Source organism: Anopheles moucheti, chromosome 2 (assembly GCF_943734755.1).
Source record: "Anopheles moucheti chromosome 2, idAnoMoucSN_F20_07, whole genome shotgun sequence".
Taxonomy (NCBI): domain Eukaryota; kingdom Metazoa; phylum Arthropoda; class Insecta; order Diptera; family Culicidae; genus Anopheles; species Anopheles moucheti.
This window is the reverse complement of record NC_069140.1, coordinates 90,496,291-90,514,556: the sequence shown is the minus strand read 5'-3', so window position 1 is coordinate 90,514,556 and position 18,266 is coordinate 90,496,291. Positions and strand designations below refer to the sequence as shown.

The 18,266-nt window shown below is 43.6% G+C and overlaps 4 protein-coding genes across 4 annotated transcripts; 2 read left to right on the top strand and 2 right to left on the bottom strand.

Annotated features, from left to right (window-relative positions):
* Positions 1 to 5,819: 5,819 nt before the first annotated feature.
* On the bottom strand, positions 5,820 to 7,870 carry LOC128309341 (m7GpppN-mRNA hydrolase). The gene is made up of 2 exons (XM_053045698.1): positions 7,539 to 7,870; positions 5,820 to 7,472 (listed from the first exon to the last, which is right to left on the bottom strand). Exons 1-2 carry the CDS (start codon positions 7,803 to 7,805, stop codon positions 6,234 to 6,236), a joined length of 1,506 nt encoding a protein of 501 aa, XP_052901658.1. The 5' UTR covers positions 7,806 to 7,870; the 3' UTR covers positions 5,820 to 6,233.
* Positions 7,871 to 8,391: 521 nt separating this feature from the next.
* Positions 8,392 to 11,789, top strand: LOC128309766 (BSD domain-containing protein 1-A-like). The gene is made up of 5 exons (XM_053046233.1): positions 8,392 to 8,933; positions 9,015 to 9,162; positions 9,345 to 9,823; positions 9,897 to 10,048; positions 10,113 to 11,789. The coding sequence occupies exons 1-5, from the start codon at positions 8,920 to 8,922 to the stop codon at positions 10,718 to 10,720; spliced, it is 1,401 nt and encodes a 466-aa protein (XP_052902193.1). The 5' UTR covers positions 8,392 to 8,919; the 3' UTR covers positions 10,721 to 11,789.
* A 46-nt stretch (positions 11,790 to 11,835) lies between these two features.
* LOC128300075 (integumentary mucin C.1-like) lies at positions 11,836 to 12,543 on the bottom strand. Its single transcript, XM_053036111.1, has one exon. It carries the CDS (start codon positions 12,541 to 12,543, stop codon positions 11,836 to 11,838), a length of 708 nt encoding a protein of 235 aa, XP_052892071.1.
* A 969-nt stretch (positions 12,544 to 13,512) lies between these two features.
* LOC128297073 (vesicular inhibitory amino acid transporter) lies at positions 13,513 to 17,034 on the top strand. Its single transcript, XM_053032636.1, has 5 exons — positions 13,513 to 13,694; positions 14,137 to 14,525; positions 14,607 to 14,781; positions 14,855 to 14,978; positions 15,427 to 17,034. Exons 2-5 carry the CDS (start codon positions 14,300 to 14,302, stop codon positions 16,609 to 16,611), a joined length of 1,710 nt encoding a protein of 569 aa, XP_052888596.1. The 5' UTR covers positions 13,513 to 13,694; positions 14,137 to 14,299; the 3' UTR covers positions 16,612 to 17,034.
* Positions 17,035 to 18,266: the final 1,232 nt, after the last annotated feature.

The window sequence follows — 18,266 nt, the reverse complement described above, 5'->3', positions numbered from 1 at the left end:
CACATTTTACATCCGTTTCGTGCCTTTTAAAATATCCTCCTTCCATAAACACTCATGCGGCGCGCGCGCATCTCGCGATATATTTAATATGCTTCGCTTACAATCACACGACCACACGCGCGCCCAACGATACTACTCTAGACTTAACCTGAATGCCTGACACTAAACTGAACACTTCATATGCAAAAAAAACATCCGGCGAAACAATGAAAATCTAACGTCAAAATGCGCACAAAACTTCGAGTGCACGTGCCCTGAATGGTTTGGGTGTATGGAACGTTTGATGTAGATACGACCATACGATATCACGAACCGAGACATAAGAGACAAAAAAGAAACATAAACAGACAAAAAGCATCAAGCAACGTAAATATGTACAGCAAAACATTTGAACCATAATTTTGAACCTCTTAACTTCATCTTGAAGATCGCTAATCAACCCGAACCATCACTTGCCGCTTGGAATACTTTTGTTTTTGTAGTACTTTTTTATATGCCAAACAGGTGTAAATGGATGCAACATTACACCCACATACAGTAGATAAAGAAAAAGGTAAACAAACACAAAACCGACAGTTTTAGTACTCGTGATAATCAAAACTGGTCTAAAACATGAAAAGGGGTTTTAAAAACTTAAAGTTACTAGCGAAATGTGTCTCTTCATCGTGTAAATAACTTTTAAACAAACTGATCGCATAATAGCCGTACGGCGTTGGTGTCTCGGTTTTAGTTCATTTTGAATGTTTGCATTCAGTTCGTCTCGTTCTATCGATTATCTAATGGGGAGGGAAAAAAGCACACACATTGTAAAGATTTAAGAAGTTTGTTAAAATCAATTCGTAGCCGCTCTACAGTAAGCTGCAATAAGCTAGGTGCAAACTGTGCAAATAATTGTATGATAAAAACAAAAAACAGAAGAAACCAACTCAACACTCAGTAAATATTGAAGAAAGAGAAAAAAAAACCCGAGTACTACTGAAAGTGATAAAAGTATATAAAACATAATAATTTAAAAAAAAAAACAAACACGTTTAAGCTATTATTACAACTTGCGTATTCTGCACAGCATCTCACAGATTTAAACCAATGCAAAAGTCGAATAATGCACCTAAGTAAGTTTTGCGTAGATAAAAAAAAGGTAATAGTAATAGTGGGTCAAACAAAAAAAAAGGTACATTAAAACCGTTAAACCGTTCTTACTGTGATTATTGTGACGAAAAACAAAAAAAGGGACGGATAAGAGGTATCTTAGTACACTCAACATAACACTCAAACATACACCACATAAAGGAAACAACAACATAAAAACAAGACAAAACAAAACAATTACAAGCGCAACATTTGTACAGTCCATGGGAAAGTGCGTATTCGCAAAGAAACACAAAATCGATAATGAATATTAGCAATGCTCTCTCGCAACTCTCTCGATCGAATTAAAGAAAAACGTGAAAAACGAGTAGTTTAGTGAGGTTGTTTTTCTCAGTGCAGTGTAAAGCAGCAGAAGAGAAACTAAATACAGTGGAATGCCGTTTATCCGGTCATCATTCGGGCTGGACACAAGCCGGTTAAGCAATTAAAAGTCTTTAGTTAATTAATTCGAACATTTTGATAAATTGGCATGGATAGTTAAATAAATTTAACAATAAATGTAAGGAAAAATCGTCACTGGGCATATGCCATATATGAGGCATAAGTTAATATAACAATATCTTCAAGCCATTTTTGAGTAATATATATATTTTTTAAATAACAATTTTATAGACTAATGCATTTTGGGTCAGCGCAATTCAACTCACAGTCTGACTTCAAAAGCTGGCCAAATGATCGTTGCCTGTACTAAGAGATTAGATTCTGATTTCTTTCAATTTGGTTTCTAAAGTAATATAAAATCGTTAAAATTATATTAAATGAATAAGAAACTCACGTGTAGAGTGCGTAATAGTTCTGATCACTTCAAGCATTAATTGGCCGTCAACGGAAGTTACCTTCACTACTTTCGTTTTCGAGCAGCACGGATAATCCGACACCCGGTTAAGTGGTACCCCCGGATAACGAATGAACGGCGTTTCACTGCATTAGTAGCCATTCTGCCATAGCGATAATAGAAAGTAAAGTAAACACTAAGCTCTAAACAACTCCACCGCAAGGGTGGGCAGCTGTGGCAAGGCGATAGTGTATATATCCTTTTAAAAACAATAATTCTCTCGCATTTGCGACCAGCACATAGTAGAAGAGTAGTAAAAAGAAAAGTATCTTTCGTTTTCGCGTCCCACAAATACAAAAGACCAATTCGAACAAACGCCTCCTGTAAATAAATATATATATAAATATCAACTCAGAGTGTGTGATGGTGAACACACACACACAAACTGAACACCTAATGAAGAAAACTTTTAGATAAACACTCTTGCATAAATGCTGATAATGACGCTGAAGGGTCCAAACCTGTTTGCCTCTACGAAAATCATTAAAACAAAACTAATTAACGAGAGTATTGAAACGAATAAACAAACAAACAAACCAAACAAAAAGGTAACAAAACCCATTACGTCGAAAGGGATGAAAGTGGAAAAAACGAAGAGGTGGCTTTTACTGAGCAAAATTCTTTAAATAAAAGGTAAACAAAAAAACCATTAAACAAGATTGCGTTACGAGAAAACAATCGAGAAATGTACCGGGGGCGGATAAAAAGAAAAAAAAAACAGTAGAACAAGTCTATAACCTTAACTCCCTTATTCTCCCCTAATCAAAGGAAGCGACAAGTTCGTTGGTTTTCCTTGTTTCGATTATCAGTTCGGTTTATCAGTGAGTCAGTCACAAATTCCTGTACCATGTACCGAGGATCATTTGATGATCATTCTTGTAGAAATAATGTAACAAACTATCCGCGAGCATGTATCTGTTAAATGAAGAGACTTGTTAGGAAATTTACCCCGCCACCAGCTCGAGCAGTCCAAACCTAAACCTGACCCAAAACTCGAACCCATGGCTTTAAGCACAAGGACCATTCTCTACCAATAGGTATATCAGATTCTGCCGTATGGAACTGAACCCGACATATTTACCATCTTAACTTCGTATCCTCTCTAACCGGAACCGAAACCCGTAAGCCTCCCTTTGAAAAATTTTAAAACATTCTACAGTACCACACACACACACTCGAAACACGAAACAACTGCATAGAATCTACATATCTTTAGTACAGCGCGAAAGGATACACATTTCTTCCTGCAACATTGGTGATACGTGAATTAAACAAAAACGAACAGATAAGAGAACGATCTGAGAAGAATAAAGCAAGCAAACAAACACACTCTTAGTAGAATTAACATAACAAAAACAAACCAATGGTTTCTCTTAATCTATCGAGCTACGAATGAACCAAACCCGTGTACTAACGAAAACCTCTACAAAGATGCAACTTAATAGCAAATACCTATTTAAACTAACCACAAACCAATGAGCAGTACCCCTTACAGGGTTTTCGAATTCAAGTGACGAAGTTCGAGACATTGCTTGATTTCTTGTGCAACTTGAACTAGAATATGTTGAGGTAGTTGTGGAATCATTTCCCAGTTTTGGAAGATTTCTTGCCAAACACAATAAAAGCTTTGCAATTTCGTGAGAAATCTTTGAAAAAAAGTCTCATTCACTTTGCAACAGTTCTAGAGAATTGAGAAGGATTGCAGAACCGACTTGGAATATTTTGGTTCAATTTTTACAGAATTTAGATAACTACGGCAAGAATTTGGCCACTTGAACTCAAAATTCTGTACCGCACTATACAAGCGATTATATCTGCAAGGTTTTGAAGTTGAACTGGTAGGGTTGGAGCTATATCTGCAATTGTTTCAAGTTGATATGAATTATTTAGATGTAGATGGGGAAATCCATCCCAATTCCTGAATCTTGTTGTAATTGAGAAAGTTTCTGTACATCTAGCAGAGAGGTCTGCATAGTTAGAAGGCTTTACAAATTTTGGAATTCAGCTTCAGCAAATACTTTGTGTTTTACATAGTTTTACCTAGTAAAAGACAGGAGGAAATACACATTTTCTACTTAAACTTGAATAAATTCAGATATAGCTGCAGCTTTACCACCTCAACTGGGAAACCCTGCATCACACCAAACAAAATAAAAAGAAAGAGCCATTTTATCTCTATTGACCGGGTAATGCGTCCAACTACCCAAGAAAATCCTCTAATTCGCTCATTTATAAAACAAAACTAACAAAGAAAAAAAACCCACACAAACTGTATAGAATTAAAGCAAACTCTTTTAAACATTGTTAAACATTGGAATATTTAACGAACTTGTTAAGCGGACAAAATAAGCGCAGTAGCGAAAGAGAGAAGGAATGAAAAGGGAAAACCCGATACATAAAATTTTCTTCTCAAAAAAATTTAAAAACAAAGTCACACAGCGTTCGTTACAATTTGGTAGTGTGTGAGCGGTAGACTAACCTAAGCGTAGTAGCGAAAGCGCATTTGCGGCGGGTGAATAGTGCACAATTACTAACTAAACATGCCACACGCACACACACACACGTTTCACAGACACACGTACACATGCACATATCTTCACATACACAGTGACATGGCACGGCCAACATACAACCACCACACACACGCGTAATACTTTCAACTTACAATACGACAAACACACACTTATACCGTAGGGGCCTATCTATCGAAAGCGGAAAATTATCCACGGGGAAATCTTTACTGGGGGAAAGCTTTAGCAAAACAGAGGAAGCAGAGCAAACGAGGACGAATTCAAGTGATATAAGCGAGGTACAGCACGATCGAGTACAATGATCGTGGATCGAATTTGTAATAAAAAAGATGTTGTTTCTTTACGCGTCTAGTCAGACAAAAATGGTATTTTGCTCGGAAATTTAACTAAAAAATTAAAGTGTTTGGTTTGGTAACTCTTCAGTTCTCAACTGTCAACCGATTCCTACAAGAGAGCCTAATCGATATTTGGGACGGGACTTTAGTTAAAGAAAATGTTGCATACTGTTCGTAAAGAAAACAAAAAAGGTAATTAATAAACTATCGTATGAGAACGGTTTTGTCCACAGTTAAAAAAGCGAGTTAAAAACAAAACACACAAATAGTGTAACTTAGTGCGGTAGCGGTAGATTAGAGAGACATTAACAAAGGGACAGGAAGTAAGAAGGCGAACAAATTCGAAGGTACATAAGCCTTTTCCTTTTTTGCTCTTCTTCTCATTCTCCTTCTCAAGCGTACAATCATCACTCGTTTAAGCTATACAGATAGCTTTATTGATAGCAACACACTGTAGACGTAAGAACGGTGTAACGAACGATAAATGCGTATGTTATAAACAACTAGTATCGTTTTGTTTCCATCACATGGAAGGACACTAAAACCAAATAAAAAAACAAGAGAGAGAACGAAAAAAAAAACATCCAAAAAGACATGGACAGTAACGGGCAGATACGGATTTCTAAAGCAAGCCTTCGTTCTACGCCGCTTCGCTCGATTAAAACGGGGATAAAAGCAAGTAATAATAGCCTAGACTTGTAACTTAAACTACCGAAAGTAACAACCCAAATTCTAATGACACGCGTAGAGACATTAGGGGGGCGGCAGCAGTATAACACACTAAGTCAACTCTATTTATTATATTCGACATGTTTGTTTTTATCGCCTATCTCCGATAGAATAGCAAAGTATAGTAGTATCGTATTGCCGAGTGTACATAGACAGTTGAAAATCATTAGGGATTTGCGCGGGGTGCAAGAGACAAGTGTTTTTAACCTTTATTGCTACTGCGCCTGGATTTCTCGGCGAAGGAGAATGTGAACGACTTACACGGGTTTCTATTGCTAACAAATAAAAACAAGGAAGATTCACACAAACCAAACACATCTACTACACAGTACACACAGCGATAAGGAGGAAAGGGACAGAAGCGATAGTATTAAATTTCGCACCTAATCGCTTACGGGCAAAAGAAAACAAATAAAGTGAATGCAGAAACAAACAAAAAAGAACAAAACAAACCAACACGAAAGTAATATGTAATGTGGGCTACAAGTTTTTAACTATATCCTCCTTAAATAAATCGAAAATCAATAAAATCTCCAAACCACGTAACGCGTAAACACTGAATAGAGGATTGATGCGTTTTGATTTTGTTTTGTTTTTTCTCTCGGTGGCCTACTTTCGTTTGGTGTAAAGTATCTTAAGCCGCTTTTATTAGTTTTAATCACGTACAGGAAAAGGGTAAAAGAATGCATGATGTGTTAGCTGAAAGGATTTCCATTGATATGTATTGCGCAATTTATCGTACTTTTCTTCCCTCATCAGATAAGCCAAAAATTCTTCCATGTCATTCTCTTCGCTTTCGGATTCTTGTACTTCCGTCGGTTTTTCTGGGACGGTATCGTTGGCAAACAGTTTTCGCTTCGTCTGACTCTTGGCCACTCGTTCCGCCGACCGGCTACCGTTTGCATTCGCTGCAGGTTGCGACGTGGTTGGCCCACTCTTCGGTTCATTCTTGTTGCTTTGATTAAGCTGATGTCCAGTGGGTTTCACCGCGGACGACTCATCCGCAACACCAGTCAGAAAGTCTTTGTATGTGTCGTTCGCCACACTGGTCGCTCGCTGCGTTCGGTTAGGATCGTCGCGGATCGTTTGTTTTTGCTGCTGCTGGGAACGGTTTGTACTGCTGTTGCCGAACTGCTGATTCGCGTTCGATGCGCCCTTTCCTTTCGAACTACCCGGCTGCAGTATTTGAAGCTGTGGTTGTTGCTCCAACTCTCCCATCGATTTGTGCCGTTGTCGCTGCTGCTTCTGGCCCTGTTGCGTTTGTTGGTGATTGTTCATTTTCTGCTTGCCGGTTGATTCGCGCCCAAACACAGGCGAATTGTTCGCCAGCACATTGGTCGATCTTTTGCCAATTGCTCCGTTTCCGCCCTTTCCCGTGTGGTACGATTCGAGCCACTTTTTCAATCGCTTCACAAACGGTAAAATCATAAAAAATGAATTCCCGGACAGGTTGTGGTTGCCCTTCACGATGTTGTCGTGTTTTGTTACTGGCAGCACATCAACCGGAAACCATTCGCAGCATTTAATTTCGTTGCGCGTTTTCGGCATAAACACGGTCGCCAACGGTACACCCGTCACAAGGTACAGCCGGGTAAACTGATAGTTGATGACCACATCAATGTACTCAGTTGGTACGATCAGCTTGCTAATGTCGTAACCCGTCTCTTCGTACACCTCGCGGATCGCACAGTTCACCGGTTCCTCGTTTTCGTTGATCTTTCCTTTCGGAAAACCCCAGGATGATTTCGCCCAGAACGATTGCACCAGCAGCACATGCTTCCTATCTTCCGAAAGCAATATCGCACCGTAAGTCGGTACGGTCAGCTTGTACTGTTTCCAGTCCTCCAGTACGGTGTCCACATTTGGCCAGTGCGGTTGCAGAAACGGTACGTGCTGCGGAACGACATACAAACATAAGCATCTCTGTTCATCGTCGCTATAAAAGCACCTGTGACTCACCTTAAACATTTGCTGCGCAAACTGCTTGATGCCACACTTATGCTTACTTTCCCCACAGTAAAAATCCAGATAAAACCAATGCGCCAGCTCCATTTGGAAGCAGATACGAATCAAATTTTTACGCTCCTCCTCCGGCACGTTGATGATGAACCGACTGGCCAGATCGTCCAAAATGTCGCGATCCATAATGAGCGATTGACTCTGTTTGCCCTTCTGACCCGTTGCTGTTCCGGACTGTTTCACACTAACCGGACTGTGTGTAGCCATTAAACCCTGCGTCCGAGTGTAGAACTCGTAGAAAAATAGTATTTTCTAGCCGTTTTAGCGTTTCTACCTGCTTCTACTGCGTGTTAATGTTTACTTCGCAAAATCAGCAAATCGAATGACAGCTACAGTAGAGGACAATGTTGATGCTATTTCCAGCTGCTGGGGAAACATCAACAAAAGACAATTTTTTGGACCCTAAATTTTTACTCAAGGAAAAACTGGAACTGCTTTTCAAAAATATTGAAATTTCATTTTCAACAATAATCATTTATGATTTACGGGCCATAAAATTCAAAAACTTTAAATGAATACCGAACCAAACGACAACTGTGCCTGGGAAGAGAGATTTTTTTGCAAAAAGAAAACAATTAAATCTAAAACAATCAAGGCTTATTGAACTTCCCTATTATAGAATAGAAATGTGAAAATCCAACCACTTCGTAAATGCATCTCCAAACAACCGGATCGGATTTCTGTCATCGCACAAATCACAGCTGTCAATACAGATGACCAACGTGGTTACCTTATTGCGCCTCCAGCACTGTCAGTTGCTTTGTTGTGCGTAGAAACTGGTTCTGATTTTCCACTGGCATACGTGCTCTTTATTTACAAAATTGTGAAACAAACTTTTGGGAGCTTATTTCCCGAACAAGGACCCATCGCAACCAAGCTCTCAAAGCGTCTGATCAGCCGGTCGCGATCGGACAAAATGCCAAACCAAACCATCGGTGGCAGCAGTAGCACCAGTGTCGGCCTATATTTGTGCTAGATCTCCAACTCCCGACCCATAAACACGACGCATATCGGAGTGGAAAAAAGTGCTTGCGTACATAGGTGGCATACACAGATTGGGGATTTCGTGTGTGAAAATCAATTCCCTGCTTGCTGGCCATTGATTTTTGTTTTTTGGAGGTCGTCCACTTTCGAACCTGCCTGTTTCTCCCTTACTGCCAAACGGTTAAAGAGCCTCCTAGTAGTGTGCCACCCATTCCTGTTGCTCTAGTTCCTAACACCGTCCCCCGACCCCCGCTGCTTCGTTGCAATTGCGTCCCTTCTGTACGTAAATAATAACATAACGACGTACAGCGACACACTGAACACTGTGTGTGTCGATATGGCAGATAAAAGGTTAGTAACGGGGTGGGAACTTGCAACCTTGTGGGGGTTTTTAGATTTTTCGAGTGATAACTGTCTTTTCTCCCATATTAGTCCCAGCGAGGAACCCATCGCTACAGATGCACCAGCCAGTCCGTCGAAGAGCAGGACCGCAGATGCACCGACAAGTCCTACGGGCAGCACTGCATCGGCCAGTTCGTCCAGTTGGTGGGGCTCGTGGATAGACACCGCACGTACAAAGGTAACGAGTGAATGTATTGGTTGTATGACGATGATATGCTTTAACTCATCTCATAAACAGCTGTGCAAAAAGCGATATCGATAGCAAATGCACTTTGTTTATCAACGTTTAGCCTATCAGCGTTCATTCGGAATGAAGCAAAATCTAACCATGAAACCTTTTGCTGTATTGCGTCCTTCCAGTCTGCATCGGTTCTGGAGGCGGTTAAAAATGATTTGACAGAACTAACAACGGTCGTTAAGACGGAAGCATCGAGCGCTACCGAAGCACTCGGTCGTTCGCTTAGTCTGGGCGAACCGGATTCCACCGTTGGTGCGATGAAGAAAAGCTTCAGCAGCTTCCTGGGCCAAGTCACCGAGGCACTGGTGCCGTCGCTCGAGGAGGACGAAGAAACCGAAGCCGTACTGATAACGGCCGACGGTACGCTCACGCTGACCGGTTTCTACAAGCATCTGGCAGAGATGCAGGCAAACAACGATACCTATATGGAGGAACCGGCCGATGAGCTGCGGGAAAAGTACAAGCGCTGGATGGAGGTTGTCGAGCAGGAACAGTTCACTGAGCCGCGGCTAGCGAAACATCTCGCGAGCAGTACGATACTGAACGAGAAGTACGTCACACTGGTGCCTGCCAAAGTTGCACACATGAACTTCTGGAAACGGTAAATACTCGCATACTCGTACTAGTTTAACAATCCGGATCACAGAATTTCACTATACTGACAACAATTGCAGATATCTCTTTAAAAAAGCCTTGCTCGAGGATGCGATTGCGAATGCGGAATTGGCCGAGCGGAAAGCGAAAGCTGCGCTCAACTCTGCGGAAACGTGTGCACCAAACAAAACGATCGTACAAACCGATCAACCTAGACGAACGATCGAAGAGGGTAAGTGAAGATGGAATAGTGGACGTTTTCCTTCCCAGGCCTAACTCGACCTTCCGTTTCCCAGCAACCGAACCGGACGCCGAAACGCCTTCGTACCCAATTGCGGATGATCTTGCTTGGGCGGAAGTACCCGAATTCGACGCAACAAACATTGAACTATCGGAGGAAGAACAGGCCCGATTGCTGGAGGAGTACGAGCAGGAGATACGGGAACGAGAAAAAACCCTTACGACCAGTGTCGGCAAACTCGACATCGTTGACGAATCCTTACTAGTTCAATCGGACATCGAAGGCACCCCGCAAAAAACACCGAAAGCATCCGCCCAAGTAGCTGAAGGTCCTAAAGGCAAATCCACATCCACGGTGGCGGCAGCCAAGAAGGAACCGAAAGCGTCGAGCAACCAAAAAGCAAACACGCAGCAGCCAAACAAATCCGGTACTCAGCAGCAACAACAGGGCGGTAAGGCGTCGAACAGCAACGCGGGTAAGAATGTAAATAACAAAAACCAGCAACAGCAACAACAGCAAACGGGTAAGAAGGGCGCACAACAGCAAACCGGTGGCAAAAAGAAGGAACAGCTCAAGATGGACAAGAACCACTTTTCGAAGGAAGCGGAAGCGTCATCCTCCAACTCGGACGAAAGCTGGGAGAAGGAGTTCGAGCTGGAATGAGGCGAACCGATCGATCTGTGCCGCGAGTTGTCCGAGTGCGCCGATTGGTCATCCTTACGTTTACCCTAGTTTCCGGCTTATTGACCTCAATGCAAGACCTCTCTCGCTCCCAATTACGGATTCGATGCTAATTATGAATGATTGTGATGTTCTTGAATGCTGCAGTAGTAGTAGCTGAACGGTGGAATAACTAGCGGATGAGGAGGTTTTTATATACAACGGACCCATCCTTTCCGTATGATTGCGATTCCCAATTGACGCCCCAATATGGCCATATAGGGGTCTGTGCAAGCGTGCTTACAGCCAAGCCAAGAGTGTGCCCGACTAGACCCACGAGTTGGCAGAGAAAAGGGGCGCTCCAAACGTGCAACGTTTGTAATGTAATCGTTCGATTTATTTTACTAGTTTATATTGTTAGCCTATTAGTTAAGCTACTTCTCGTGTTTTTTTTTTAATGTGCAAGAGTAGTGTATCATACGCCCTGAGCGTAGAATGGGTATAGGCACTGAAGATTGAGGAGTTTTCCAGGGAAGAGCTAGAAGTACCCCAACTGAAGAAACGTTAGTTGCAGTTTAGTAAAAGGAATGAATTGTTTATTTTTATATACAACTCTATCTATCTAGACAATTATGTACGAGTGTACTTTGTGTATTCATCAAAATGTTTCTGTAAAATCATCTCGCTAGGGTAGCATTTCGTTCCTTTTGCTTCCTTGGGTCGTGGCAAACAAGTGAGCACACGAAGCATTTAGGAAAACCCCTGCCAATGCGACGCGTTTTCCCGGCAGTGGGGAAACCCTTCCCCTAGCTTTCCACGGCGAACGGAAGGACGACGGGAATAGAAATTCTACTGTCACTAGCACCTAGTTAAACGATCGTACAGTTCTGTTTTTGTGTTAGTTTTAGTGTACCTAATCCCGCTGCTTCGACAAATTTGCATGGACATTCTGATAAAACCGTGATCGTGTGACTGTAACACGCGACGAAAGCAAAACAACGATGGCAGTGTGTGCGCAATGTTTCGATCGTTCGAGTCACATTAAACGATTAATAAAGTGAACCATATTTTATTACCAATTTATTGTGTACTTATTGCACCGCGGAGACTAACGCCGCCTATTGATCATCACGTCGCGGACGTGTTGGAGGCGATGAACGTGCGGTGGTAGTGGAAACACTTGCCGTAGAACTGGTGGCAGGTGTAGTAGTCGAACTCGTCGTTGTACTGGAAACTGTCGTGGAGGTAGTCGACGAGGTCGGAGTAGTAATAGATCCGGTAGTCGTAGTGGTCGGATTGGAAGAAGTTAACGGAGTTTTAGTGGATGATGGTGATACCGTGGTAGAAGCACTAGTAGTTGATAAAACCGTTGTTGTGGAGGTAGTTGTTGTCGATTCCGATCGAGGTGATGCCGTAGTAGAGCTGGTTGTTGGTAAAACCGTTGTTGTGGTGGTAGATGTCGTCGATTCCGATCGAGGTGTTGCAGTGGTAGAGGAACTGGTAGTTGGTAAAGCCGTTGTAGTGGAGGTAGATGTCGTGGTCGTCGAAGACATTTGATTCCTGTTCTTGTTCTTGTTCTTCCTGCGTCTTGGAGGTGGCCGAGGTCGTCTCATTTTCATCTCTCCCTTTTCCCCGGATGATTGAGACTTTCGGTGTTTTCCCGGACCATTCTGGCCCATTTCTCGATCGCTACTCTTCGGCTGCACTTCACCGGACTCTTCGGAAGAGCTGGACTGCTGTTTGCGGCGCGCAGGCATCCCATCGGCGGAGGAGATGAAACCACAGACGCACACAACCAAAAATGTCACCAGAATTACACGATTCATTTTGCTACGCACCGTACTGAGACGCACCGATAACTGGGCACAATCACTGATCATCTGATCTCGAGCCGACGAACCACACCGGGCTTATATATGTATAAAGCGATGAGCAGTTTGTTTGCTAATTATCGCGTCTCGTTGAACTCTTCATATTTCAAAAGAACTTCAAATAAACAGTTGAACCGGTCAAACCGGTTGCAATCCGTGGAAGTTTGTTTTCAAATTCCCCACTCGTCCATGCTGCCACATATAGCCTTGGGGAGGCGTAGACAACCTCGTAGCATATTTTATTGAGACATGATTTACTTTTTTTGTTAAAGCTTCCAAAACAATAAACAATCTTGTTCAGTAGAAGAGAAGAGCCGACAGGAGAATAATTAAAATTCAATCTCCAACGAGATTTACGAGGGAAAGACAATTTCGGAAGACTTGAAGATTTGAATAATTGTGTTCAACGTGAGTTCCGAGCATCAAGAGACCCTCAGAGGTCAACTCTTGGAATTCTTACACATTGTACGTTTCGCCGTATCACGAAGGAATTCTAGGCTATGTGCAATAGACAAAATTCATTATTATGGTTGCTCCATAGGATTATTTATCAACTCCATCTAAGCAACCATAGCAAACGGACATTTCAAACAATATCCTGCTTCATACAACTCTCAATTCTGCACCTCTTGGTGATGACCAAATTCGAGTCGCCAGTGTACAAGACTTCTCCCATTCGAAGCAGGACACTCCAATGTTTATCTGTCACGGATGGTTCACCTCACCATCTAATATCCTTCGGTTGAATCCTTGCACCATTCTCACGGCCCCACTCTCTTCACTCTCATCACAACCATATCCTTACTGCCGTGCTTTCTCTTTCACTCTCTCGCTCGGCAATCGAAAAACGGCACGGTGAGCATCTTTTCGGTTCGAAGCGCCCTCGGTGGAGCAATTGTCTTCACTTTCCACCAAAATGGCACACTGATCGGTTGCGTGAGGTAGTGAGAGTAGTGCGCCCAAGAAATCACCCCGAAAGCGAAAACCAGTGAAACCCGCCCGTGTGCCCGTTTTTCCACCAGTGCGAACCCGTGCGTGGGGCTTAAGGATATTCCGGCAGACATTTTTTCGCAGAACCCCTTCATCAGGACGCCAACTGGGATGTGGTAAGTGCTCTGAATGGGAGGAATCCCATTGGATGTTCTGGACGGTGGTTACGTATGAGGAGAGGTTGAAAATGTCCACCAAGTCAGGCATTCTTTTCTATTCACCGCCACGTGTATTTAATTTCCCAATGCAAAAAATGTCTTTTCCTGGTTAATTTTCACACCACATGATGTACACCCACACGGGCCACTTCCTTTCATCTTCAATCCCATTCGTTTTTGGTCCCCTATTCTGTGCCAGGAGAGAACTGTGCGGTTGGGTGAGGGTTGGGTGATGTAAAAAAATCAATAACTGCTTCCAGCGTGATTTTGCTCTCGTCTCGATTGAGCATCCGTGTGTTCGCGGTACGCTCTCGAGTCACACGAGGTTTATCTTTAAGCGCCAACCGAATGCTGCCAACGGTGGAATAAAATTTAATCACTTTCTTATCCTTTTTTTCAGGTTTAATAATGAACAAACAACATTGATGTAATTGAGTTGATCCAAGTTTTGCAAAATCACTGAAAAGTCTTCTAATACACCGGAGCCAGTTCCAGTGTAATCCCAACAGTGTTTTGTGTGCGTGTAGTTGACTATTGTTCATTGTTAAACCGATAACCGCATCATGGCGTTCCTGAACAATCTGCGCTCAGTGCCGCTGCCGCCGGTGAAAAACATGCTCAATGTGGCCCTGCAAACAGCACGTCAAACGATTCCGGCCAAGCAGAAACAGAACGGTTACGAAGAGCCAGCCGGAGATAGCTATGGTGGTGCACCCGGTGCTAGTGGCATGCGATCGCCACCGCAAGTCCCCCCAAGACCACAGAATGTACATTTCGCCGAACAGGACGGTAAGTACACGACGGAGGTTTCGTGGACGTCCACCTTCAAGGACACATCTTCACGCGGAGCTCCTGTTATATCATTCTTAGCCGCGGGTGACACTGGTGGAACAACGGAGATGAATCCTTTGAATCCGTTCACGAATCCGAAGGCATACTATCAGGAGGATGGAACGGAACAACCCGGTACTAACCAGTACCAGGAGACGGGTTTCAATCAGGGTGATTTCGAAAATGGGTACCAAGCGGGCGGCTACCCTCCGAGGTATGCGATCGGAAAGCGAGCTCTGAGACAGGCAGCGTGTTAATGATGTCCGCATCGTATCTCTTTCCAACAGACAGGGCAGTGTGCAGTCGTTTGGTTCGGACAGTACTTTCGCCGGCGGTTGCGAAGGTGAAGCCCCAGGTGGAGCTAAGATCAACGAGTATCAGGCCGCTTGGAACGTGACCAATGCAATTCAGGTAGAGTCTGACTGGGGACAGATGTCCGTAACATGTAGGATATCCCCTATATACTTAGATTTTGTTGAGGAGAGCTATGTCCCTGCATATGCTCGACATTAGACATCTTTTAATTTCTTCTCTAGACATCTCTTTGCATTGAGTTTCAACCAATTCTGTCATCTCCACAATTGCACGTTTAATCAATATTTTCATTTGTATCTAAATGTACAACCTATTGTTCTAGACAATATATGGTCGTGGTAAGTATGCTATGTAAGCCTCTGCAATCTAAATTCCCAACGGCACGATTCTTGGCGGAATTCGCCATGCCTCCGTCTTCGCGACCGCATCATCATCTAACCCGCTCGTCTAATTCGATGTCTTAGAATCCTGTCGGTGGTTACTTCCGGCAGAACATCGCATCACTAACAGATCGTTAATGGAGACCTTGCTTAAATTGTTCCAGGGAATGTTCATCGTGTCGCTACCATTTGCGGTCCTGCGGGGCGGCTACTGGGCGATCATAGCGATGGTTGGCATAGCTCACATTTGCTGCTACACCGGCAAGATTCTCGTCCAGTGTCTGTACGAGCCGGATCCGCAAACCGGCGAACCGGTACGGGTTCGGGACAGCTACGTATCGATCGCGAAGGTGTGCTTCGGCAAGAAGATTGGTGCGCGGGTCGTCAGCATAGCGCAGATCATCGAGCTGCTCATGACGTGCATCCTGTACGTGGTCGTGTGCGGCGATCTGATGGCCGGTTCCTTCCCGGACGGTGCGTTGGACACCCGGTCGTGGATGATGCTGTGCGGTATCTTTCTGCTGCCGCTCGCGTTCCTCAAGTCGCTGCACCACGTGTCGCTGCTGTCGTTCTGGTGCACCATGGCCCATCTGCTGATCAACGCGATCATCGTCGGCTACTGCCTGCTGGAGATCGGCGACTGGGGCTGGAGTAAGGTCAAGTGGCGAATGGACTTTGAGAACTTTCCAATCTCACTTGGTGTTATTGTCTTCTCCTACACGTCGCAAATCTTCCTGCCCACGCTCGAGGGCAACATGGAGGATCGGTCCAAGTTCAACTGGATGCTCGACTGGTCGCATATAGCGGCGGCCGCCTTTAAGGCCCTGTTCGGGTACATCTGCTTCCTGACGTTCCAGAACGATACGCAGCAGGTCATCACGAACAATCTGCACTCGCCCGGGTTCAAAGGTCTGGTGAACTTTTGTCTGGTCATTAAGGCGATCCTCAGCTACCCGTTGCCGTTCTTTGCCGCTTGCGAGCTGCTCGAGCGTGCGTTCTTCCGTGGCAAACCGAAGACCATCTTTCCGGTCGTCTGGGAGCTGGACGGGGAGCTGAAAGTTTGGGGCCTGGCATGGCGTTTGGCCGTCATTCTCGGCACGATCATGATGGCCATCTTCATACCACACTTTTCCATCCTGATGGGTTTTATCGGGAGCTTCACGGGTACGATGTTAAGCTTTATCTGGCCCTGTTACTTCCATCTGAAGCTGAAGGGCCATCTGCTGGATCAGAAGCAGCGCGCCTACAACTACTTCATCATCTTTCTCGGTGTGCTGTTCTGTGTGGTTGGCATCTACGATTCGGGCACGGCTTTGATCCATGCCTTCGAGATCGGTTTGCCGTTCTAAGCAGCTCGGAGCCCCGATGGAGGGCGAGGGAGCGCGCTTCCCGTGAAGATGTTTGTACAGAGTGCACACCCATTACACATTACACTTCCACTCATCTGCCATTTAACTCAAACGAACCGTTGTTAAAACCGTTTCACTCCTTTTTCATTAGACCATAGCAACGTGTCCAGGTGTTACGTTGGACGAATGCGTTGGTTCGTTAGTACGCAAAAGTTACACACTGTCGGGCTTGCGACGATGGGCGATGCGCGGATTTGACAAGATATCAGAGTTTAACACAGCAGCAACATTGGATTGGCGAGTAGTGAACTTGTACCGATTCCTCCAAATCGACATTGACAACAATTTGAACATATCGGGCACATATTGAGGCACACTGAATAGCTCACCATCTGAAGCACGTGTGGGCTCTCTCATCATGGCTAAGGCAATGCAAACTGAATCGTTAATCAATGTCTTCCGAGAGCCGATAGTAACGAGTTGAGATGAAACTGCAACTAATAACAAACTAGTACACATTGTTAGCGGTATTGAAAACTTAGAAAGCAAATATACACAAATAGCAAAGATCCACCGGTCGGCGTGGGATGTGGAACGTTGAAAAGTATGCAGAAATGCATCGCAAAAGAATGCAAAACAGTCACAGTCTTCCAGACATATACACACATATACATATATATATATATATAGATATACATACAAAAAGGTCACAAAATTGGTCACACAAATATTATACAGAAGTAACAGAACAACCCAACAACACAACATATTTAAGCTAGTGAGCGAAGCGTAACGATATCTGCTAGGATATTGACGAAGTAATATCAAAAGCTAAGTTAATAATAGAATTAAATGCGAACATGAATGATATTTGCCGGTAAGGTTCTGTTACGTTCGAGCAATTTAGCTTCACGACAGTATGCACGAACTGCGGTGCAAATTGAAGCTGAAACAGCGTGCGTAATCCGCTCGTCCTACATCCGGTAGTGAATATTTCAATCGAATCAATTATATAGTGCTAACGACAATAAGCCAGCGAGGCACTGATGCAAACGGGAATTGGCAGATACGGTGTATTTACTTCTTCCAGCATTGCAACCGAAGCTGAACTGCTATACAAAATTCCAAATTGAGTGTTTTTGCAGTTTTACATTTCAAGTGCAAACATTAAAACTATCATCCAAAATGGCCGAGGATAATCGTTATGTTACAATGATCAACGTATTATACAATGCATCAGTACACGGCTCAGTAAGAATGATATACTCCTATACAACGCGTGAACGCTATACCAACGTCTTCCAAACAGCATATTAGCATGTGAAGTAATTGTAACGTACTTTAATCTATTTACCCCCGTGTGTCCAATGCAAATGTCTTCCAAAGGGCGCGATCGGACAAATGTTAGTATTGCTGCATTGTTTTGCTGAAATTGTTTGTTGTAACGGCGTTTGTTTTATGTCTTGCCAGCGAGGAGATCACTTATTTGTTGCCTGGTCACACGAATTGTGTCAATCACAAGTACAATAATCGTTACAGCGGGACGATCAGTCTACAAGGGGGCAGTGATTTTATTCTACTCGTAGTTAACGGAGTGCATACATATGGCAAATGCATTAGATGAGAAGTGTTTGGTTGTTTTATGGCTTTGTTCC